This window comes from Limulus polyphemus, unplaced genomic scaffold (assembly GCF_000517525.1).
Source record: "Limulus polyphemus unplaced genomic scaffold, Limulus_polyphemus-2.1.2 Scaffold1179, whole genome shotgun sequence".
Classification (NCBI taxonomy): domain Eukaryota; kingdom Metazoa; phylum Arthropoda; class Merostomata; order Xiphosura; family Limulidae; genus Limulus; species Limulus polyphemus.
Genome location: NW_013666789.1, coordinates 81,576 through 108,307, shown reverse-complemented (window position 1 = coordinate 108,307; position 26,732 = coordinate 81,576). Strand labels below are relative to the sequence as shown.

The 26,732-nt window shown below is 32.3% G+C and overlaps 1 protein-coding gene across 3 annotated transcripts in view; it reads right to left on the bottom strand.

Annotated features, from left to right (window-relative positions):
• Positions 1-26,732, bottom strand: part of LOC106462484 (sodium/calcium exchanger 3-like) — a 109,721-nt gene that overhangs the window by 9,181 nt on the left and 73,808 nt on the right. For 2 of the 3 annotated variants that reach the window (XM_022389761.1, XM_022389762.1), the window contains exons 3-5: positions 8,065-8,210; positions 3,805-3,956; positions 1,843-1,942 (exon numbers count right to left, since the gene is read on the bottom strand). In XM_022389761.1, coding sequence (XP_022245469.1) covers positions 1,843-1,942; positions 3,805-3,956; positions 8,065-8,210 — 398 coding nt within the window. The remainder of the gene's footprint in view (positions 1-1,842; positions 1,943-3,804; positions 3,957-8,064; positions 8,211-26,732) is intronic. The other variant, XM_013922410.2, reaches the window with a different exon arrangement.

Genomic DNA, 26,732 nt, shown 5'->3' with positions numbered 1-26,732 from the left:
GTTCGTTTCTAAGGCATGATCAAGAACATTTGTCTGTCAGCGCAGAAAAGGACGAGAGTAGTTTCGTTCGTTTCTAAGGCATGATCAAGGACATTTGTCTGTCAGCGCAGAAAAGGACGAGAGTAGTTTCGTTCGTTTCTAAGGCATGATCAAGAACATTTGTCTGTCAGCGCAGAAAAGGACGAGAGTTAGTTTCGTTCGTTTCTAAGGCATGATCACGTTACCTATTGATAAGATCTAAAATGTTTACCAACTAAACCAATTGTACAATTTCAAGCATCAATAACAGCTTAATATCCATTCTAGAACCTAGAAAGTACCAGAAAGAGCTTTTTAGAAGGAAATTTAATGATAACGATTCGTTCTAAATTTATTAACCAAAGCGCTTTTAACGACTGTTTAATATAGTAAAGTTTCGTTTGGTTCTTGTTGTTAGACAGAGTAGTTGCCATGAATAAATTAGCCGTTTAAGGAACATCGATCAATTTTATTCGTCAGACAAGCGAACTACACTGATTATATGAGTTTTCATTTCGTGGATGAGTGGTCTATGGTTAATCTATCAGTGTAAGAAAGGCTTATATCAGTTATTACTATTAGAAGGAGCTTATTAACCAGAGATACTAGTGGTTCTAGGAGCAAGAACAACCTACTATATTGATCACTTCAGCTGAACACAGGCTAAGATGTTTCAATTTTTTTTTCTCTAAAGACAAGTCAAGTGTAATAAATAACGAGAAATGTTTTACCCCTATTTTATTTTTCTCCGCCATCGTGCTACGAATACCGAAATATAACCAGTATCACAAACTGAAATAAGATTTATAGTAATTATGCAAATAATTGAAAAGGAACTGATGAATTGTCGATAATAAAGTAATTTTAAAAGCTGTTATTTTACACATGTTCAAATATATATATACAGTAAGAAAGAGCCAACAATTTATTACTGGCAAGATAACAAAACTGAAATGGAAAACTAAACATCGAAAAATGAATAGAAGAAAAAGTGAAAAGAAATAAAATTACAAAAGTACATTAAAAATAGTTCTAGTTTGTTTGAAGTTAAGCACAAAGCTACACAATGGGCTATCTGTGCTCTGCCCACCACGAGTATCGAAACTCGGTTTCTAGCGTTGTAAGCTCGCAAACATACCACTATGCCACTAGTATGCAAGAGTTACAGATGCCAAATAAATCAGATACATGACTACCAAGTAAGAGAGGGAAAAAATGCGAAGAAAAAGTTTTCAACCACAGATAAAAAAGGAATGAAGTTCAGTTGTTAGCTCAGTTGTCAAATCACACGTGAAAAAAAATGTGCAACGAAAACAGAAATTGATATCTTTGTACAACTCTCAATTTTTCAATGTCGTTTTTCTGACAGTGTAAAATATACTTGTTTGCATTTAAAAGACATGGTTACTACTTCACGAATTTTGTATAAGCATTTAGTTGTGTTTCTATATTGCATCATCAGGAGAAGACATAGTCATTATGCTAGTCGAATTGTTATATTTAAATCGTATAATTAATCATGAAGAAATATAATACAGCAGTATTTCCTTTTTCGTTTTCTAAAATGTATGTTTCAAATTTTCAAGCAAAGCTACACAAGTGCTATCTGTGCATAACCATTCTTAATTTTCAACTGATAACTTATAGGGAAGGCAGCTAGTCAACAGCACACATCGCCAACTCTCGGGCTACTCCCGTTGAAATGAATAGCAGAATTTGAACAACACCCATACAGAGAACGTATTTCTGCAGCAACGGGACACATAATATTTTTTTTCTTCTTATTGTCCCCATGTGCAGATATTAAAAAAGAGACTTCCTTACCTGCACTAACGGTGACTGCTTCAATAAACTGTTCTTTCCAAGAAGAAGTCCCAAGGGCTAAAGAAACATTGGCTTTTTGGAAAAGTTTATCGACCGTGTTCTAATAATTAAAACAAAACAATACATCACCACTTTTTATCAGGCTTGTCGGAGTTAAGAAATAAAAAACTAAACGGTTTTTACGTCAGATTCTTTGAAAATGTCGAAAATAAAAGTCTTAAGTACTCTTATAAGAACAAACTTCATCCTATCCATTAATCTTCAGTATTATATGTAATTTTTGATATAGATAATATTGAAGAGCAGATCTTTTTTAATGCTGAAAGAGTGTTTAAGGCTATTTCTCATACTGAGTATCAAACTCCGAAATACGATCAATTGATATCGAAGTTTTAGCTTTATCAAACCCCCATTAGCCCAAACTAGAAATATATAAAGCATTAGATAATATTTTTTAAATCGACCTAATTGGGCTGATGAGAGCCAGTTTGGCTCAAAGATCAGCTTATAATGGTATAGGATTTGTTATTCAATATAATAATATAATATTCAAATGTTTAAACTTTCAGTTTATATCATCACAAAGTGAGCAAAATAAAAAAGATTGGGAGCAAACTGCATCAAAGTCCTGGTGGAAACACGAACAATTATTAGAATGTTCAATAATAACATGAGTTGTGTTTTTATCCTTATGTAACTATGACACATGTACAATTGAGAGAAATATGAGCAAATTTCGTCCCAGTCTTGGCAATAACAGGAACAATTATTATTATAATATACAATAAAAACATGTGTTATGTTTCTAGAAGTTTTAACCCCCCCCCAAAAAAAACAACCGAAGAAAACAGTATCATTCCAGCATTAATATGTATTTACAATTAGTATCACACTGTTGATTTAGTGTATTCCAAGAAACACGTGACTTGTTTATGACCTTCAAAGTTTTTATTAATTTTTGTTACAGTCAACATAAGCCTAATAAAGTATCTTCTCGTGAATTAATTATGAATGTATTTGCATTCACCTGTTCCTTCAGAGTAAGAACGGGTTTGGTGACCTATACAATAAATCTGGATGCTGTCAATACTCTCCTTCGTCCATCTTGGTAAATAGAATATTTGGAGGAATGAATGTCTTAATATGTATTCCGTACTCAACGTTTTTGCACCATAGCAACTGAAATGTTACCTCTCGTAATTATTTTAGAATACTTATAATATCAACTTTGTACAGCATGATAATGGGATTATTTGTTTCAGTAAGTAAATTCTAAGTAAAGAATGATGTTTGCAGAACATGGTAATCAAACGTGAACTACAGGTGGCAGTCTAGCAACCTACTAACCAAAGAAATCAAGCAGTGTAAAGTGTGTGTTGCATCGTGAGACGTAACACGTTACATGTTTAAATAAATGATAAGAAAAACTTCTAATATATAACTTGAAAGTATATGCTCTGAGAAAAAAATGGTAAACAGTTATTGATGCATATTTCTGAAATAAAATGAAGTTTCTCGCACGTTCCCAAGCTTAATAAGTTTGTATTATGATTAGCACGGAATGATGTGTTTTTCTTAAATTATTAACTACAAAAATTTATTTCTAAACATTCCTTTAAAAAATATGTTTGAAACCACTAAAATGAAGTTCCAACCCAACTGAACATGTAGTATTTACCTTTCATTTCGAGTTTTATACGTACTTTTTTACTTTATTTTGCTCTTCCTTGTTTTATCACTGACCATACGATCCCGATGGTCCACTTACTGAGGTACGGCATTATAGCTGATCGATACCACAGGCTTTCATTCTACTCAATACAAAACTTTCCACCCATTAGGTTACAAACCCTAAATTCATCAAATCATAAAATACGGAACAGCATATTTAATACAAAGAAAAAATTAATTGCTGAACCCAGAAGATATGGTGTATTTTTTAAATAATAATATGTTTCTTACTTTGAATTCTTTGCTTTCCTTAATTCTGATCGTGCATCTGTACTGCTCGCCTATACGTGGTTTTCCCAGCAGAGCAATCTTCTCTGCTGTTGTCAGCTCTGTATTTTGGGAATTATCACTGACGTTCTGGCCCGTTTCTTCTTTAAGAAGATCTGTGAAGATTGTTTAATTAGTTTGCGCTTAGAAAAATAATCTTTGATCTCCATTTTGCTCATATCATTATATTAAGATTCTAGTAAACAAGATGTTTAACAATCATGATTTTTTTTTAGAAAGGCGCAATTGATTTTTAGTAATGGATCTCACGTTTCTACTATAAGCCACATTCAAAGAAACTAACAACATAAGTGATTCATTTGATAAAGCAAACAGTTAAAATTATAATTTCTATGTTAAAATATCACATTCAATATCAATATCACTTGTAGAGTACTTTGCTTTCTAAGCGCCAGAGAATTAGGATTGTTTTTGTATAAAACTTCTAAATAAGCAGACGATTTAGTAATCGTCGTTCCACTGCCTCAGGCACTCAACTTTTAGAGCAATATAATATTGTATAGAACTTCTGTCGTTAGTTAGCATAAATGAACAAACTTCTCGCGCGGACAGTAAGTCTCTGAGACATGGAGAATGATATTGCTCGTTTAGGTTTCATTACTACAGTTCAGAAGATAACAAATGATTTCTTCCAGTAAGCTAAATATCGTATGAATGGAGATGAATTACATAAAGATCATTACGCTTTTCTTGAAAAAGTCACACTACATACCTTATTTTATATATCAATACTGAATGAAAATGTTTTTATATGTCCAGAAAAAATGTACTTGTATAATCATTCTAACACATACAATTAGATGCAATACTTTTCTTCGACATATTGTACTTGTATGATCATTTTAACACATACAATTAGATGCAATACCTTTCTTCGACATATTGTACTTGTATAATCATTCTAACACATACAATTAGATGCAATACCTTTCTTCGACATATTGTACTTGTATGATCATTCTAACACATACAATTAGATGCAATACCTTTCTTCGACATATTGTACTTGTATGATCATTCTAACACATACAATTAGATGCAATACCCTTCTTCGACATATTGACAACAAAATTGTATTCAAGAACGTACGTATATATATATATACTGTGGAAAATGCTGTGTAAAGCTATCTTAGATGTATCAACGAGATAACAACCGCAAAATGTATTACATTACCCATAAACATTATGTATTTGTATATAGTGTTAACTATGAATATAGGAATTATTATGTGATCTGACAAAAAACAAAAACTCTAAATTCTCACTCGCTAAATTAATGGATACAAATCACGACATTTTTTATTTGACAAATTATAACCTTTAATTTTATTAAAGTAGATCATAACTGGGAGCTGTAATTAGACAGCAAAAACCTATTCCTTGGAACATAGATAAAACAAATATTAAATTGAAGCTATATTTGAATTTTAGTGTTCTGTATATTATGCTTTAAAATGAAATAAATGTACCCATATAAACCCACACTCAATTTTCACATCTCTAACTCTATTAACTTAAAGATCCTATAGAACCAACAACACTCATTACCAATAAGTTTCCCAACTATGCAGCAGTTTGAGTTACGTTTCAGTGAGTAGTACCTTTGGACTGAAAACGTTCTTTACTATGATCATATGATACACAAAATTAGGACCAATAAGTTTCCCAACTATGCAGCAGTTTGAGTTACGTTTCAGTGAGTAGTACCTTTGGACTGAAAACGTTCTTTACTATGATCATATGATACACAAAATTAGGACCAATAAGTTTCCCAACTATGCAGCAGTTTGAGTTACGTTTCAGTGAGTAGTGCCTTTGGACTAAAAACGTTCTTTACTATGATCATATGATACACAAAATTAGGATAATTAACAAACAGAATATTATATTTGTTTATACAAAGTCCACTAAAGCAGCATTTCTGGAAGTAAACAAATTAAGGTATGGGATAATGATTCCTGATACTTGAAAAATACATGTCAAATAAAATTACAAAGTAAGTCACAATCTCCCTGAAAATCAGATGTAGTAAACGCTAGTCTTGAAAAAAGTTTTGTATGTTTATTTTAAATTACTTACATAATTGCATTTTAATCTTTAAAAGAAAAATAATGAAAGGGGGTAGGCCAAGTGTGTAAAAGGCAAATCTTACTGTGTAGGTATTTTAGAAACTGTATTCGAGGAGTATATCGTTTGGTAAAAATCACAATATAAAATATAGCACTATCCGCCTATCAATACGGGTAATGCAAAAGTATTGTAAAGAAAATTCAGGTCTGAGTAAGAATTATATTTGAGGAGGAAAAATCAAACATTATTTGTTTTTCGAAAATCTTAGCTGATCAAGAGATTGAATTTAGCTTGCTTCTTAGAAATCTTGTATATTGTTATGTAACCTTCAGGTGATTGTTCCTTTCTAACCCTCTACTTTGTTGATAAACCATTAAATTATTATTTTTTTCTAATCTAGTACTCTGTTACTTAACCTTTCAGTAATTATTCCTTTCTAATCTAGTACTTTGTTGCTTTATCATCAGGTGATTATTCCTTTCTAATCTAGTACTTTGTTACTTAACCTTCAGGAGATTATTCTTTTCTAATCTAGTACTCTGTTACTTAACCTTTCAGTAATTATTCCTTTCTAATCTAGTACTTTGTTGCTTTATCATCAGTTGATTATTCCTTTCTAATCTAGTACTTTGTTGCTTTATCATCAGGTGATTATTCCTTTCTAATCTAGTACTCTGTTACTTAACCTTCAGGAGATTATTTCTTTCTAATCTAGTACTTTGTTACTTGATCATCAAGTAATTATTCCTTTCTAATCTAGTACTTTGTTACTTAACCTTCAGGAGATTATTCCTTTCTAATCTTACCTTGTTACTTAATCATCAGATGATCCTTCCTTAGAAATATTGTTCTTTGTTACTTAACCCTCAGGTGGATTCTTCGTTTCTAATCTTGTACTGTGTTACTTAACCTTCAGTAATTCTTCCTTTCCAAGCTTTTACTTTTATTATTTAACTTTCAGGCGATTTTTCCCTTTTATACGTTAAAACGTTTCAGTCACACGTTTTGTTTCTCAATGACTATACTACCGAACTTCTAACGAATGACTGCTAACAGGTATCTAAAATATGCCAACGATACATACAGTAATAATATCGAAAGATTGCATATTGACTGCACTTTCTTTAATAATCATAACCTTCATAATGGGAAATACATGTACAGGAATAGGAACAGAGTGTAGAATTAGCGTAAAAATTGTCATTATTTTAACCAAAACACCGTGGATGTATTTTACACCTCTAGCGCTTTTAAAGGAACACTGTTGGACAAGACAAGTTAATACATTTAAAACCTGTCTCTTGTACATTGTTATTGTTTTTATCTTCAAAACTGACGATATATTGGGAACTTTTAGGAGAAGAGCAGTCAGACTATTGGTATTTTATGACAATAAGTCACGTTATGCGGAACTCACGTGAAGTTGGCCATTCTTATGGAACAACTTTGTACATGCGTACTTTAGACGAGACAAATTATACGATATTGTTTTTCAAGATCTATCAGTAATTATTGATTTATGCTCCGTATAGTATTCACTTACTAGTAATAAAATGGCCATATCATGTGCATCTTTGGAAGAGACAATTTCATTGCTTTATCGAAATCGGGCTAAAATCTTGGGTTCCAGCATTCCCTTTGTGGAATGTTTACAAACTGGCCGATAATTTATAACGTTATTCTTATAAAACGTCAGAATCATGAACGAGATCTACGTTCTGTTATCCAATTTATCCTGATAGGCCTAGTATTTTTGTTCAACATGATTTTCTATATTAACTGTAAACCAATCCATGAAAATTTGTTTTTAAAAAGGCGCATTTGTACTGCAGCCTTTAATGAGAAAAATTAAACTGAACATTTGTATCTGAGATAATGTACTTAATGTTCTAGTTCTGGGCTAAGCGCAGTTTATATGCTTAGTCTGATTTGACTTCTAGTAACGTGTTCGTAAAAAGATTCTTGAACGATTCTCTTAAGAACTTTCTTATGAGTGCAAATTAAAAATTCAATGAGATAAATAACTTAAAATGTATTTTAATTTTAATATTAAACTATTTTAAAACAAATACATATAACTCGGTTACTTACTTATTTCTCATCAAATAGAAATTACAATTATTATAGTTACCACAACTGCCATCTGGTTTCTTATTTCGTTCTGTATGCATGATACAAATTTTACCTTCTTCGAGTTTTGGATCCCCAAGCTCCAAGTAAAACACCGCATCTTTCTCGTAACTTTCGTTGTCAATGATGTGGATAGGGATATTATTCCTAAAAAGTAAAATGCACACATCCTAAAAAAATTCAAATAAAGCTTTTCTTCTTGATATAGTCTATCATTTTAACTTTAATTAGCTACCAATTATATTCTCCTGTGACAAAGTGGGAAATAATTGGTCTAAAATCCCTGTATAGTCGCCAATAATATTGAAAAACTAACATAAGAAAATAACCCGAACAAGCGCTTTGTTCAGCTTTTTCAATCAAATAATGGCAATGATAGTCACTTTTATAACGCGTTGATAGGTGGAAGAGCGGAATGTGTTCAGCGAAATCAAGTCTCAAACCTCGAACACTTTATTATCAGCCTAACATGCTAAGAACAAGGCCACGCCCAATCCGCCTATAACAGAAGAGTTGAGTCTCAACCACTTCAAAAGATTCACACACTACTACTGGGAAATTGAAAGTAAATACCGTGCTTTAGCTACTCAGTTTTAATAACACTATTTGAGAAATTTTATTCGATGGAAAACAAATACAGAACAAAAACACATTTCTAATTATACACTAACAAAATAAAAAAATATAACTCAGCAGTTCCAAAAATAAAGTCTTACAACTGTTTTCTAAACAAACAGTCAGAGTCTTACGACATTAGCCGTTTAGTTTCTGTTTTTGGCATGAAAAACACAATTAAATACTTTGACAAGATATGGGATTCAATCAGCCCTGAACCGGGCGCGTCATAGTCATTAGAGTGCCCGCAATGTGAATCCGCTAAAAGAGTGAATGTCAAATCCCACTATTCGATCAAGAGTTAGCGGTGGATGCTGTTGACTAGCAGCCTTCCCTCTAGTCTATCAGTTCAAAGTTAGGGACGGATATGCGCAGGTAAAACTTCTAAAACAAAGAAACAGTCGTTCAGCTCTTAAATATTTCACTTGATTATGTGATTTGATCGTTTTTGACGCTCCATTCATCGTTGAAATAATGATTTTTTTTAATCTTCCATATTCGTTAATTTTCGTTCATTACTTTTGTTCCTCTTCCTCCATCAAATGATTAATAATCAAAAATCGATTTAGCTACTTAAAAAAGAATTAATAGTTAGGAATTAATTAATAATCAAAATCTTACAATGTTAACCAACTCTGTTATAGTACGTATGTAAATAAGTAAATTCATGGTAACTTCATGATGTTAGGAAAACACGTTGAGTTGGTTCAAGAAATCAGTTTAATGCAAAAATACAACATCCTATAACCCGAGCCTTTTCGAAAGGTGAACCTTTCTTCTTCACAAGCAAACTGTTTGCTCCTGAAGAAGAAAGATCCATCTTTCGAACGCCCTCGGATTATAAAAATTCATGGTATGATACTGAAAATAGCTGTAGACCAAACTATTAGATTCTGGCTTATTTAGAATGCTCGTTTATATGATATATTGCATATCGTATAATTTATGATTAATAATCTGCTATTAACAGTTTCATTCTCACTGAAATCCTGACGAAGAGCAGCTGCCTGAAATGTTGTTTTGGTGTTTTATCAATAAAATTATTTTAATTTATCGAGTTTTCACCATTAATTTATATTCTATTTTGCATTTTGTTGTTTCCTTGCCTACGCAAATATTTTATTACTAGAACTAATCTAACTTTACAAGGAACCCAACAGCGTGGCGAAACTTCATTCAAATACAGAAAGTCCTGGCATTACGTTAACTAAAATTTGTTAACGTAATAAGCTAGACGCCCTGTAGATTGAAAGATAAATAGTTATGGAGGAGAAAGAGCAAAAAATGAAAGGCTCTTTACTGGATGCATTAGTTAAACTCTGAAGATGAAATAGTGCGATATGGAAACTAGAACAATTGTGTACAACATCACATACATACCTAGGTTATACACACGATCGTAATTGACCAAACAGTAATAACTTACCATGAGTGATTCATAACTAACGCTTGACGTTTAGTTTAATGTCACGTTGTTTTATTAATTTACCGTTGTAATTCAGTCATGTGTTCCCGTCCTTGCGAAAGGTGAGTTGTTTGTGGTTTTATTTCCAAGTACTGTGTTTTGAACTGCAGTTCACTTACTTCTATTAGGACTCTTACTTTACCAAATAATATTTTGTCGAATCAATAATTAAACTTATTGTATGTGTGTTTCACACTATTTCATATTTATTCGGAGGTTAAATTGTATATTCAAACTGGATTAAAGTGACCCCTACATATATATTGCTTTACTGAGTTTATTTGTTTCAAAATTTTCACTCAGAGCGACACAAGGGTTATCTGCGCATAGACATTTTTATTTTTTACCTTATAGACTAGACGAAAGACAGCTAGCCAACAGCACCGACCGCACCTTTTATCTGATCGAATAGGTTGGATTTGGCTGTCAAAGTCCAATCGCGCTTTTTGCATCAATGAAGCGCAAACTAGAAAGAATCCTCGGATTCATGGTCTGAGCAAGCTAACCACTCGGCCACGCCAAGGCGGCGTTACGGAGGTTAAACATATGACGCTTATTGACTTCTTTAAAATTCTACACTTTGCCTCTGTCTGCCTCTCTAAGCTCTAGGAGCCAAACTTCTAGATATCGGTTGCAAGAATCATTGAAAAATATTGTCCACATCGGTTATACCGACTTCAAACCGCCGTGTTATAAGCATAACGTTTCCAGTCATGTATGTCTCAGCTGATTTATTTACGCTACATATAAGAAAGATCAGTAACAATGTCCACTATGATTTGGATATGTTATAATAATAAAATTTTCGAAATCTTCATAATGATTTTCAGCAAGATTGTTTTATTGCATTTTAGGTAAATCAAATATCATATTAGACAATGACATTCAATCAGCTTAATAACGAAATAATGACCAATATGTATTTACATTACAACTTCTATACTTTACCTAAACCACAACACTACTTTTGAGCAGTTCGCAGAGGTAATTTGAATTTTTTATGTGTTTGTTTTTTCAGTTCCTTTTTAATAACGTGAGTTATATTAAATAAATGTTTTTTTAACATATTCAATAAAAGCTTATATACACCGCAGTCAAAATATCAGAACAAAATTAATAAATCAGGTAATCAGAGAAAAACCTCAGATCAACTTATTATAAATATTAGCAACCTTATCCGGCTTCATATTTTTTAAAACTAAAACAGAAACAAAGAAATTGTTGTTGTTTTTATTTTTTGTCAATGATTGAGTTTTTAACGGACTTATGTATATTGTATCTCGAAAATGTTCCCACAGAAAATGTAAGGAATCTTTCATCGTTTGACAAATTTATTTGTAAAATAAATTACTATGTCCAGTATCACACCGTCATGTGAACATCATGGAAAAACTATGCGAACACACAAGAGTTGCATATATAGAAGCCACAAGGAACGGGGTAGGGCGTGGCTGAGTGGTTAGTGTGTTCGAACTGTAAATCCGAGGATTCATGGTTAGCGTCCTGTTGCTTCAAAATCACGCTCCGTACTTTGGAGGCATAGGTGTGTTATAAAAGTGACGGTCAAATTCTACTTTTTAATGAGAGTAGCCCAAAGTTAACGATGGGTGCTGTTGATTAGCCACCTTTCCTAAAGTCTATCAGTTCAAAATTAGGGACATCTAGTGCAAGTAGCCCTTCTGTAGATCATTTCTTAAAATATAAACTTCTCATATTAGATATCGTAAGTTAGCTTATAGAGAGCTATAAGATGGATTTTCTCCTCTTACCAGACAGCTATAATGGAAGTATTGATATACACTTCAAGTTTAACATCTTACCAAGAATCGTGAAAAAATACTTTCGAAACATTAACAATCGATCTGTACTGGTGTAAAGTTGACCATGTACAATGTAAAATGGGGTAGATTTGAACGTCATGGCAACAATAAATAAATCATTACAAAACGAATGAAAACATAAAAACTGAAACTCACTATTTTTAGAACTTTAATGGAATATCTTTTATTGATATCTAGCGCTAGTGGATTTTTGTATTTTACTGGAAACATTTATTTAGTTCTTAATTTTTTATTATATTGTTACCATGGTATTGAAAGTTCCTCTATTACACAGCAAGGTTACTTAAAAATAAAGAGAGTAAATAACTAGTCCAAAAACGACATTCATTGCCCCAGAATGAAAGCGGGTTTATACTAAGTATATATATATATTTCATATAGTTCGCCCCCCCAGTGGCACAGCGGTATGTCTGTGGACTTACAACGCTAGAAACCGGGTTTCGATACCCGTGGTGGGCAGAGCACAGATGGCCCTTGTGTAGCTTTGTGCTTAATTAAAAACAAACAAACAAACAAAAACAAACATATAGTTCGCCTGTCGGAAATTATCTTCTTTTTCTAGGTTTCGTGCAACGGCTTGGCTCTAACTTACAGAATGAAAGCGGGTTTATACTAAGTATATATTTCTTATAGTTCGCCTGTCGGAAATTATCTTCTTTTTCTAGGTTTCGGGCAACGGCTTGGCTCTAACTTACAGAATGAAAGCGGGTTTATACTAAGTATATAAGTATATATATATATTTCATATAGTTCGCCTGTCGGAAATTATCTTCTTTTTCTAGGTTTCGTGCAACGGCTTGGCTCTAACTTACTCGGACAAAATATTTATTTAATGATTATCTACGCACACATTCTGTGAATGTATTATTTTGATGTAAAATTAAGATTTGCGTCAATGAAAACCGATATTTTTCTGTAGTTTTATGACGTATCCAACCAAATATCATATGAAGCACCGTCTAACTTACCACACTTATTCATAACAGGAGTATATCTTTCTAACCTTATCTCCTATCTCCAAGCGGGGTCGTACCCGTTTGGTTTCCAACACCCATAAACTTCGATAGGTTTACGATTTCCCTTAGTTGAATTTCTTGTTTTTAGTCCAAAATATTATAAATAAATAAGGATTCCATGTGAATTTGATTGTTAGATATAAAGAGTCGAAAAGATAATATGAGGAAATTAAAGTAAAACAATATAAGGTCATCTAAGTTGGTCATTACACTGATTAATTTCAGATTTACTTTGTTTTCTGTTTGTTTGTTTTTTCTAACTTCTATCAAGACTTGGTCCTCACTGCATCAAAATAGGCCCAAAATACCAGCCTATTTGTAAACACTTTCCAGCATACACGCTCATATTCCATTGTTTTACGTTGGCACTTCTCAGATTGATTCATTTTCAAATCCTTTCCACATACATTTAGCTTTTGATGTCTATGTAGTAGTTTATCACAATATTCATTGTAACTAGAACTGGTTTTTGACATTTTTGTTTGTTTATTTGAGAATAAATTTGCAAAATGGGCCACCTACGCCGTATCTGCTGCGGGAATTGAATCCCGAATTCTAACGTTGCGAGATCTGAACAAAAATAGTGAAACTATAATTTTAAAATTTTCCTGTATTTCTGTAAACATCTAAAAGCTCTGATATACTCTGATAGACTCTTTATACTGACGCCAAAAACTACACTGCACTATGTGATTTAACTAGCAATCTCTTACAGGCTCACTTTTAGGGAAAATATCCATTGTTATCACAGAGTTGTTTTGGATCAAAACATAATCGATAATTCGATCAATTGAAGTCTCAAAAGCTGTTTAAAATATTTTATGAGGTCTTAAAAAAACATTTACAAGTAGGCTTTCTTTTCGTACAACACTATGATTGTTTATTATTTGTTTGTAAGTGAACACAAAGCTACACAATGGGCTATCTGTGCTCGGATTCTAGCGGTGTAAGTCCGCAGACATACCGCTGTGCTACTGGGACGCACAACACCATGAACGTATAATATGATGACATTTATTGGGATTGGTGAAATTATACTAACCAGGATAGGAGATAACGAGCGTTAGTAAAAATGATAACTAAATAGGTCATCCTTTCTTCGAATAAGCTATCGTTGCCCTAAACTAACAAACAGAGATGCTAGTTTCTAAAGATCGTGGAAAGTACTGGGTTTTATTAGTTCACAGAAGTTACTCTTAGTGAGCGACTTTGACTTTCGTTTTTATTCCTCTACACCTAATACCTGAAACAGAAAAGAACAAGGGTTATAAACAATGTATTCATTTCATAGCTATGTGACTCGTAACGTGACTCATTAAGCATTAGTATTTCTAAAATCAGAATCGTGGCCACCGCACCATTTTTTGTTAATAGAATATAAATTTTATTTTTCAAACATCAAGATTATTCGATATATGATATGCAAGAATAGAGCATAGACTGTGTAATAATACATACAGAGATGTCGGATAAGATTTACTGTTTTCAAAATTATTGTGGTTAAGTTATTTGAAGACGGATCGTCATACTCAACACGATCATTAGCTGATGGTCACGTGGCCTTTTAGCTGAATGTCATTCCTCAAGATACTAAAGACATTTCTGTCAGTTTTCCTTAAGAGGTATGTTTCCTTTATTATCACCACTAAATATAGTTTAAAGAACTTTGAATTTTTTTGTTATTTTTAATGCGAAACGTAAATGCATTCAACTTCAAATAATAATGATCGCAATTTAACGAAAGGCTCATTTATCCTTTAAATACTTGAAACTAACTTAGTAATAATATTTCTAAAATCAGAATCATGACTACAGAACCATTTTTGTTGATAGAATATAATTATATAAATATAAATATACAGTAATAATAATAATTGTGATTTAATGAAATGCTCATTTACCCTTTAAACTAACTTAGTTTTAAGACGGAAATTATTGTTGTTTTGTCAGATAAATGTTCTGGGTGGCGCATTATTTTAAGAATAAAACACACATTTTGTGTTTGTTTTGATATAAGTTTGAAATATGGCTTTTCTTCAATATACTCTGAATTCTAATATCAGATTACAGTCATTTTCAAAAGCTGAAACCATTCAGTGATCTTTCAGATCTGGCGTGTTTCTTTTAAGAAATACAGTTTCCACTGCGTTAAATTGTAATCGCATAGCAGGTGATGCGTAATTTGAAATTCTTCAAAGTAACTGTCAATGATAAACAAGTAGCAGAAAAACAACTATCTCTGAACTTCTACAAAGTAACGAGTTCAACACATTTATTGCTATTTTTTCACCACACTGTGGAGAAAATGCTGTTAAATTCAAAAGTGAATTAATTAAATTAATTCCCTGTTCAATTGAGATAAATTTTCTAAACATGTATTAAAATTAGATATTTGTTTATATTCAAAGACATCGTATCGAAAGGTAAACGTTAATTTGTTATTTCTGGATTTACATATCCACACTAGTGTTATGAAGTATGTGTTATCAACTGTTAGGTGTATCTTCCACGAATAACAAAACACACATTGTCTAATACTGAAAACACTTCCAGTATGATAAGTCACATACCAAGTACTTGAAATGCAAATATTTGCTCTAATCATGATCAGTTATTTAAAAGCATTCATACTTTCAAGAATAAACTTTTTATGCATCTAGAGGATTTGTTCTGCACATAGCTGCAAGTGCAATATGCAGATATATCGTATGTTTCCTACCTTCTTTAGATCATGGCAAGGTGGTTAGGAAGCTCGACTCGCAATCTGAGGTTCGCGGGTTCAAATCCCCGTCACACCAAACATGCTCGCCCTTTCAGCCGTGGGGGCGTTATAATGTGACGCTCAATCCCACTATTCCTTGGTAAAAGAGTAGCCCAACAGTTGGCGGTGAGTGGTGATGAATAACTGCCTTCCCTCTAGTCTTACACTGCTAAATTAGGGACGGCTAGCGCAGATAGCCCTCGTGTAGCTTTGCGCGAAATTCAAAACAAACAAACCTACTTTAGATATTTATATTTTTTTAATTCGATTGTTTAGTTTATATGCTGTAGAGGCGGCAACACATGATCTAGAAATTCGTTGAAATTGTCTTGTTCTAGTTGCTTCCTTTCTTTATTCTCTATATTAGATAATGTCTACTCTGCCCAATAGGATGTTGCAATAATATACAGAATCTTTTCAGCATCGAAATTGAAAGGATTAGCACTTTAATATCCTTGTAGGGTTGATACTGATTAAATATAACAGCCAACATGTGCTGTGAGAGAACAAATGTCACAAGGTGACGTTGTCACTGGAGAAAGAAAGTGAGTTTATTTTCCAAATCTAGGCGCTCTTTCTTTAACGGTAGATCGTCGAGCAAAAACTCATTTAAAGAAATAAAGAAAGCTGTGGAGATAAACATAACTTAGTAGAAACAACTGTCATTCCGTCTGTGCTTTCTCTTTATCTGTAATAATAAAGATTTTGCTCATGTATTTACATTTTTCCAGACTCATTATTTTACACTTAAAGAATCTCAGTCTAGTTTCAACTACAGAACACTCCCTTATATCCTGATTAAATTTGCTGTTATTTGCGGGTTTGCTTATCTTATACTTGTAGGGAAATCGGTTTTATATAAAAGTACCAAAAAAAGCTTATGAAATCTTCATTTACAAACTGTATTGGTAGTTGAATAGAAAAACACAATACTTTTTCTCCTCCCTTCGTCCAAAGTAACTACCTTAACAGATTTTATTTTTCGCTGAATCAAAACGCTTTTGTCTATCGTGTTTGATAATGTTTCAAAAAATTGTTTTATACGTTCACGAGTTTTATAATTTGTTACTAAGATTTGATATTAGTTTATGATATCAACTTAATTTATAACTATTCTTTTTTCAGTCAAATAAACTGGTGTAAGCTAAGGAATAAACAGTTAGTGACCATCTTTGGTTGAAAACATCTTCCTTGTAGTGTGTCCTACACGATTTGAATGATAGAAAAAAGTTAAAACGAAATATTCACGTTAAGAAATAACCGTTGAAACGTGAAAGTTTTCCTACCAGACTTATATTAACTTAAAGAAAGACCAAAGATTTTTCTATTCAGGAACGAGAATACGTAATAATTTAAGAATCACTGCTTCAATAAGATCAAATATCATGAACTATTAGTTTATAAGATGGAAGAGACAATGAATCAGCATATACACAGTAAGGAGATTTAGTTCTCAGTCAGTAAAGTAAAAATATTAGAACGACTGGAAAACAAACACGTCCTGCGCTGTTTTGAAATTCACTTGCAGTGCAGAGAATATAACTGAATGCAACTTAACTTGGGCACTGAACGATAGAAATGACTAGTATTTTTACATGTATAACTGGAAAGTATATTTTTAGCATATGAGGCTGGTCGGTATCTATCTTTAGCCGTCGGTGACCAGGAGTAACTAACAGCTAGCGAATCCCATATTTTCGTATGCACCAAGAGAAAATCGAAGCATATTTCAACGACAGCTTAAGTAATGCTCACAAAAAATACATACAGAATGAAAACAGTAGCGCATTATGCTGTTACTGATCTAGAGAGAATATGTAACTTTAACGTTGGATTATTATTTTACCAGTGCGAGCTGCCAGTTTTTATTTTGTTTCTGTAAATACTCACTATGCTCTTTTAATAATAGAAAAGCAAATACTTTTTTCTAGCATGAATATGATTAGCTATTACAGACTGAAGAAAGGCTAGATAGCGAAGGAAAATCAGGTTAGTCTTTCTTATTCATGACACGAAAAAGCTTCTGTACACCTAACACAAAGAGGACTTTTAAATTTGAAGAATCAAATCCGTATTATTAAAGGCATAAATAAGATTACTTGCTCGTGAAGAAAAACGGAATGTTCGCCCGTGATATATCAAGATCGTTTTTCTTATACTTAGCGGGAAGGAGATGACTTACCTCTGACAGTAAGAGGATCATTTCAAATTGAAAAACTAGTCACCTTTTCTTATCCATAGGTCTGTCTTATCGTATTTTGAACATAAAACTGATTTAATTCAGCGGGAAATTCAACAATATTCTTGCTACTAATTACCCTTGAAACCTTTTTTAAACTTCCATTCCTACACTTTAGTCTCTTATATATTAAGGTGCTGTTGAACATTTTTAGTGTATTATTTATTCATAGTACTCTATATTATACTCTATAACAGTTCCATATACGGTATAAAATTAAGTCAGTAGTAAAGTTACGTTAGCTTTTATTAATTATTTTAATTTTCATATTTACCATTGTTGTAACTTCTGTTTCTAAGTGTTATTATCATTGTTAAGGAACGCATTTTCTCAGCTAGCGAGGTAAGATTGTAACTGATTACGCTCCGTTAGCTTTACAAAAAAAGGCATTCACATCATAATAATTGTGGCTTATGTTATTTCGACCACTGCTGTGTTTTTTGTTGTTGTTTTTTTTTGTGCGTATGTGTTCCAGGAACTCTGAATTGAGCGAAACGCGTCGTCTGCAGTGGATATGGCATGTGGTTGGAAAACTATTATAGATTCTTCTTCTTGAGAAAACTTAAGGACTGAATAAAGAATGTAGTGTCAAAAATATGTATTAGGCCTAAAATTAATGTCTTATGTCACATCGAAATCCATATTATACTTTTTAATTGTTTCTAACCATGTTTTTTGTATAACGTGTGAGAGTGTGGGTATAAATGGTGATATATAATTAAAATATGTATCTTGATTGTATCTTCAGGTGATGATTCATTTTTAGAGATGACAACATTTTATTTATTACTGTTAGAGAATATTTGTTTTGAAATTTATGTTGTGGTTTTATAGCATTTATCTCTGTTGGAAAAGTCTGATGAAAAGAACAAATATTTTTAGCCGTTTAAAAGAGTTTCTTGATTATTCCTATTTTTTTATAGAATCATGGAAAGAAATCCAATGAATATAAGTTCCACAAAGTGTCTTCACGAAAAACAGTGATATGAAATCCATATAAAAAAAAACAAATATTTCATCAACTGTAAACATGACGTTAGGATGCAGTACATTGAAGTGTGAAAGAAAACTATGAAGATAATCATTTTCCTTAAAGGCCACAAAAATGTCATCTACGTAACGGATCTAGAACACAAGATATGCGGATTTCGATGTGCAATTTTCCTTCACACCAGCAAGAAAACTAAATCAAATTGTATCGCATAAATTTGTTGGTAAGGGTGCTTCAGGATCCTTGTATCAAATTTCTTGTAAAGTCTGTGGTAATACTTACACTAGATAAACCGGTTGAAAAGTATCTACAAGATTAAAAGAACATTTAAGAGCCCTTTTCCGTGTGTTTGAGCACGTGGCTCAACATAAACACCGTTTTGTTTTTCGGATGCTAAAATTATACGCAGAATAAATAATATTCAGGTGTGAAATGATATCTTTATTCTAATTTCCCCTATGTAACAATTTTGTTTGATTTGCTTTTACTTTGTTGCCTAGCAATATGGTATCGCTCGTGATACTATAACACGCAATAGTTTCGTTCCATCATTCAATTGTATCCACCTGACGATACTAGGTAAACCTAACAAAACGTAGTTTTTTTTTCTAACCGGAAAAAAAAGTTCTTAAAGATATTATTTGTTTTATCTGTGAATAAAGCTTTAATATTTCTTGGAATATTTGATATACCTAGTTTTATTAGTTTTATTTTATAGATTATATTGCGTTTTTAGCTTAGTATATAGATTTATTACTAACCTAAATTTCCTAAGCTGGCCGAACGTCGTGAGATATTATTAGATTTACGGCCGAAAATACCGTTAATTGAGAAGGTACCCAAATGATAAAACAATTCATTCTAATCTGTATAAATAAAAAAAAATGTAAGAAAATAAAATCTATTTAGCTTGCCCTGATCTAATATCAATGAAAAATATTACTTACCCCTCACAGAAAGAGGGAATGAATATTTATGAAAATCAAGTTTTTTCTTATTGTCCTTGGCATGAAAAAATTAACTATACTTGACAAAAACAAAAGATCATTTAAATATTCAAATAGAATTATTCCTTCCCACAACTGGTGTGAAGAGGATGGATGATTTACCCCTAACAGAAAGAAAGTTATTCAATTTAAAATGAAAGATAAAGTTATTCCTTCTTATCCACGGTATACGAAGAAGATTACTTACACCTGGTAGAAAGAGAAATGGTTAAGTAGTTATTTGTATTTATCCATAACCTATAGAAAATTATTTACCCGGATGGAAATAGGAAACATAACTATGAAAAATCATTAGTCTTTAGTTATTAGAAGGAAATATATCTACGTTTTTTGTTTGCTGAAACTTACATAAAGTTTCACGAGGGCTATCTGCGCTAACCGTCTCTAATTTTGAAGTGATAGACTAGAGGGAAAACAGCTAAGCAACGTCATCATCGCCAACTCGTGGGCTACTCTTTCAGACCGAATAGTGTGATTTGACCATAACTATTTTAACGTAACCTTAGCCCCAAAGTGCGTAGCATGATTTTTTCTTCTTTTTTTTGTGATAATGTGACGTAAACAGTCCGGCACACTAAACACTGTATGTCATTTTGCTAACGAAAGAAAAAACAAAAAACTATATTTTTGAAATTAAGATTATTATCAGCACTAAACAACAATCAACGAGTATAGTACAGTCCTCCAGTTAAAGCTTTCTGCAATACTTGCTAATAAAAACCGAAATGTGACCCAGTAAAAAATACTAAAGATTAATTAGTTCTAAATTTTCAGTACAGTTGTATTTGTATTCGGTATTTCCCTTAACTTTCTTCGTTTAAACAAAACAATCAGACGTCTATCATTAAGAATGCCGTCGTTTTTCGTTAATAAAATGGTATATAGATCATATTATTAAATACATTTAATTAATGGTTATAGAAGAAGCCTATAAAGAATTTCAGATTTTGCGAACTCTTTATTGGCTGTCCCAGAAACCTTGAAAATGCTCATATCGAAGTTCTAGGGACCACAGACAGCGGAATAAATTTGAATTGAGGAAAGCGTTATTTGTGATGTTGAAACAATGCTGAAGGAAGAGGTGTGCAATGAATGAAGCATTACATGATGATTTATAATCAAAGAAATGGGGGAAAATAACGCATATTTTGTTCTGTAGTTTCTCTGATGCCTTTTAGTGATTCTTTTTAAATAATTATCGAATGTAAAATAGATTCTTGTAAAGCTTAGTTTGTAATTTAGCGCAAAGCTACACAGGAGCTACCGCTATCAAATCTGTCCTTAATTATAAACTGATATATTAGAGGAAAAGCAAAGGTGAAAAGCAACTCTTGGGCTACTCTTGACTAACCAAATAATCGTAGTTTTATAATGCATGAACAGCCCTAAATAGCAAACCATGAACCTTCGAATTTACAGTCCTAGTACACTAACCAGTAGGCCACAGTAACTCAAACAATGCTACAGTGAACAAGTTACTAGAAATAATATAGTAGCTCTTGATACTCTGAGCAGTCAGGTTTTAGAAGCTGTTAATACTCTGAACAGTCAGGTTTTAGAAGCTGTTAATACTCTGAACAGTCAGGTTTTCTGGTCTACGTTCATTACTTTTCAGTTCTCTATTAAACATAAAGTTTAAAATCAATTATTTGCCAATAACATTCAATTCAACTGTCCACGTCTTAAATTCCTATGAAAACTTGAGATAATTATAAAGATGCATTTGGAATTGCCTAGTCACTTCTAGGTTTGTTTTGTAGCTTTATATAATTTACGTAGATACGTCTATAAGTTTAAAAATTACTTTTTAAACCCATTTGGTAGACCTTGTACACATTACTACCATGTATATAATTAATGATTATGGTCATTGATGGAAATATATGTACAAACAGGAAAAGCTAACTGGATTGATAAGTTCTTGGAGCATAAAATATTTTAAACTGGGAAGAAATTCATGTATAAAACTAGCAAATATGTTCTTAAAACCATATTTGAACAATTGTGTTACCGCATTTCACAAATTATCACTGCTAACAGAGTTAGCACTGTTAATATAGAAAGATAACACAGTTAGCGCTGTTGATATAAAAAGGTAACACAATTAATACAGAAAGCATGCAGAGTTAACACTATTAATACAGAAAGCTAGCAGAGTTAACACTATTAATATAAAAAGCTAACAGCTCTGTTAACGTAGAAAACAAGAGTCAGCACAGCTAATGCTAACAGAGTTAACACTGTTAATATGAAGGAGCAACAGAGTTAACATTGTAAACATAGAAAGCTAGCATTATTAAAACCGTTCAATTACACGTCTCATTAAAGTAGGTAGATAAACACTGTTGAAAAACATGAATTTTCTTAAGTTGATTATTAATGTCTAAGCAATATTTAAACACAGGTTGTATGTCAACTTTACACTAGCGCTATACATTTAGTAGAGCGTCTCGGTAAAGTGGGTAAATAACTCTATTAACTCTTTACATTCGATGTTGTGTGTTTTGAAATGTTTCTATGTATGAGAAACAGCTAGTTATGCTATTGTAGGTCTTTTTACAGTCATTACTCTGGATCTAAAAATTACCTAAACAAACTAGACATAGAAATATCAATAATTATGTTTCCGTGAAATATTTAGCTTATGATATACACATAATAAACACTGATTCACTCTAAAGAATATACAAATAGATCAAATGTACAAAGCACTGGTTCTTCGCATTCTTAACTATATTAAGTATCTAAGTATACTATATATATAGTTGATTAAAACAAACGTTATTTACTTATATACACTAATTATTAATAACTTGGTATTTTAAACATATAAAATTGAAAATATATCAGTAATTAATCGAAATTATAGTTTTATTTTAAGAATTGCTTAAAACTTAATAATATCCTCAAATTCAAGTTTCTTTACAACATCAAAAAAAAAGAGAATACAAACAATTCCCAATCAACAAAACCGCTATACAAAGGTTGAATACGATATATTAAAGCGATTTTGGAGCCTCACCATGGTGTTATAGTTCATGTCGCTACGTCCTAATATACTTTACCTGAATACCTTGATTCTTGACAATGGTTTTACAGAATATTTTCCACTTTCATATCAAAAGTATAATCACTTTTTATTGTTGCTTTCCATAATCTGGATAGTGTAGATGAATAAACGTTTTCCAAGTGCCCGTTTTAGCAGTGCGATCGCACATAAGCTTATAGGTGCTGCGTCCGGAGACTTGACCTTACATGTTTTCGTATAAATACCCGTTTCATTCTCCAGCTGCTTGGAAGTATACGACAGTTAAACGGATATCTCGTGGAAGCCACTCGTGTAGAGGTAATTTGTGTCGCCTTTCCAGACGAAATAATTTTTGATTGCGTTGCGGGCTGTTGTCTGGAACATGTGGACAAATTTTTTCATTGACCTTTATGTTTCCGGATTCTCTCCTGTTAGAAGACGCTCCACTTTGCTTACCATGGCTGTGACACGACTCGTTACAAGTCTGTTTCTTGATGGTCTTGGTATCCAAGTTGATTCATATTCCTTTGTATTGCAATGCCATAAAGTACAAAGGATATCCCTGACTTGGAAATTCTGAACCTATCTTTATCATTTGAATATATGATTATTTTGAGTCAGAAAAGGCTGTTACTTATCCTTCCAAAAGGCGATCAGTTTTCGATGGCATCGCACTAGGCACGTAACACCAAACAGGGTCAAAATGTAGTTTTGATACATTTGTTCCACCATAGCTTTACTTATACTGACTGTGTTTGTCATGTGACTTGCTAATTCGCGTATATTTAAAATCGTTTAATATAACGTCCTCAACCATCTAGTATTTAATCTTTCACCATGTACTTCACAAATCTCTAAGGTCTCTCTATATATCCATTATTCACAATCCACTTAACAGATTTCCGTTAAGAATAGTTTCCCTTTCAAGACGTTATGTATTAGTAAAACTAATATTAACTTGAGAAAATGAACACGTAAATGTTTTAAAATTTCATAAATTTTCAATTGAAAATATTATAAATTCTATGTTAGAGTAAATACAGCTAAATTGATAGACAATGTTTTTTGACGGTAATAACAATTAATTAATCACTCATAAATTCTTTATGGTGATAATTCTAAGCTTGTCAATACGTCTTTCAGGATCTGGAAATCAGGGTATTCATATCACTGAGACATTTTTCAAATGTTTATTATCCTTCTGTTTTTATAGATAAATGTCGCAAGAAAGCTAAGAGCTGTTTGAATTGTGATAATTCTGTTAAAACAAATAAACGTTCTACTGATTGACACAAATATAAACAAATTGTATGTATTTTGTTCGACCAAGTTGTAAGTACACCATGGAAATAATTATTACAGTATTTCCTAAACGAACAGAGATTTACAACTGACAATATTTCCTTGGCAAAGTTACAATATCCAAACAGTTTGGAATATACTGCGAGTTTCACAGCTGGTTTATGCTAATATAATATTTCAAACGTAATAATTATACTGAAACAGTACAACTTCAATAAATCAATGTTTAATAATCACCATAAGCGTTTTTGTGATATTGTGTCTAATTTTATAAGCACTTTATTTTGATAGAAAATATTGTTGGACTAGGGGTTTTTATTTCTGGTCTTCTCATCTACGAATTTTTGATTTCCGGTGTTCTGACTTTCCAGTTTTTGATTTTTTGTGTTCTTACTTCCGAGTTTGCCCCCAGTAGCACAGCGATATGTCTAAAGACTTACAACGCTAGAAACCGGGTTTCGATACCCGTAGTGGGCAGAGCACAAATAGCCCATTGTGTAGCTTTGTGCTTAATTACAAACAAACAACTTCAGAGTTTTTCATTTCAGATTTACTTACCCCAGAGCTTTTCCTTTCTGGGGGTCTTACTTCTGAATTATACATTTCTTGTGTTACTTTATAGATTTTCATATCCAGATTTATAATTTCGGAATTTTTCATTTTTGGTGTTAAAATTTGCCCTATTTTAATTTTTGGTGCTGTATCTTCAGAGTTTCTCACTTCCAATATAGCAACTTTCGAAACGCCAATGCATTTCTTATGTACAGAAGAGATCTGCCAAATTTCAGATATATCGCATTTTTTCCATCCAGTTATTCTACAAATTCCCGAGCTCTATCATGGTATACTGATAGATTTTACTCAGTTTGTAAGGGGAGTCTGCTAGTGCCACATCGTAACGTATTTGTTAAACCTCAGAAGAGCTTCTAATTGCTTGAGCTTCTTAAGATCTGTTTCACGACTGTCTCTGGTCGGTTCCTACCGTTTCATGAGTTGAGCTGTCATCCGAGAGTTTTGCTTCAGCAAATATTTATATCTAGCCGTGTGAATGAATAAATAAACACATAGAGTTGAGTAAATACAAGCTGCAGTGTTCTTTGTATCATCTAGCACTTCCTGATCGTCCTATTTACCTTATTTAAAAGCTTCTCTACCTTTTTTGTATTCAAGTCAATTTCAACCTTTTGTGTAACCTGTTTATGTCTAATGATCACAATTATTTCTCTCTAGATTTATTCCAGTAGTCATAAACATTGTTAATAGTCTTTCGATAGAAACAGATCCCACCAATTTAAAGTGTGTCAGGTTAGAGGTTATGATCTCTTCCTTTCTATCGTAACAAATAAATACAATTATCTCCATTACGTTTGAAGAATTTTTTTGTTTTAAAAATAGATATTCTAACCTCAATTAACTACTTTTAAAAATTCCACTTATAAAATCAGATAAAATCATTCTTAGTAGAATAATCATACGTAAATAATCGTGTGGGATTCTATTGTATAAAGTTTGAACGGTTTTGTGGATATGAAAATAGATTATTCATATATGAACTTTTGGACACACTATTACTATTTTAACAGCATTGATGTACTCGTGCTTAATTCACACAATTATACCTAGTGAAAGAAGCTTAACAACTGGTGCGACGGTCACTAGAACTCACAGCCATATCCACATTGAACGAAGTTTAACAATTAAAGCGACGGTCACTGTAACTGCCTGGTGAAAGGAGCTTAACAATTGATACAATGGTCACTAGAACTCACAATCATACGTAATGGAAGGAGCTTAACAACTAACACGACGGTCACTGGAGCTCACAGTCATACCCAGTGATAGAAGCTTAATAATTGACGCGATGGTCACTGGAGCTCACAATCATTGACGCGAGCAGAGCAGAAACACACCAATAATGTTTTTTCGTACGAATTCATTTTAGCTTTGCTTTGTTCTTTTTATACATACACATGCGATTGATTTTCTATAGTGCTTTAACATTATTGTAGAAAAATACATCATGTTATTACTTTTCACCATAGTTCGCTACAATATCAGTTGGCTTCAGTTTATCTTTGCTCCAGTTGTTGGACTTACTTCATTTTGAGCCCTTTAACTTCAACTGTCGTTGCCAGAGAGTTTCATAACAGAGTATCTGATATAGTCAAACACTTTATATAATACTTGAATCAATAACGAAAATGTCCAAGTAAGATTTCAATTTCGTAATACTTGTACTATACTAGTATCAATGAACCTAACTTAAAATGATTAACGTAGGGAACTCTCATCATCAGTATTTATCTATAAAACAATAATATTTTTATTTTCGATGACGAGGAACCCACTTTGAGACTAATAATGGCTGGAGACGGCCAGACAATACCAACGTCATTTACAAAAT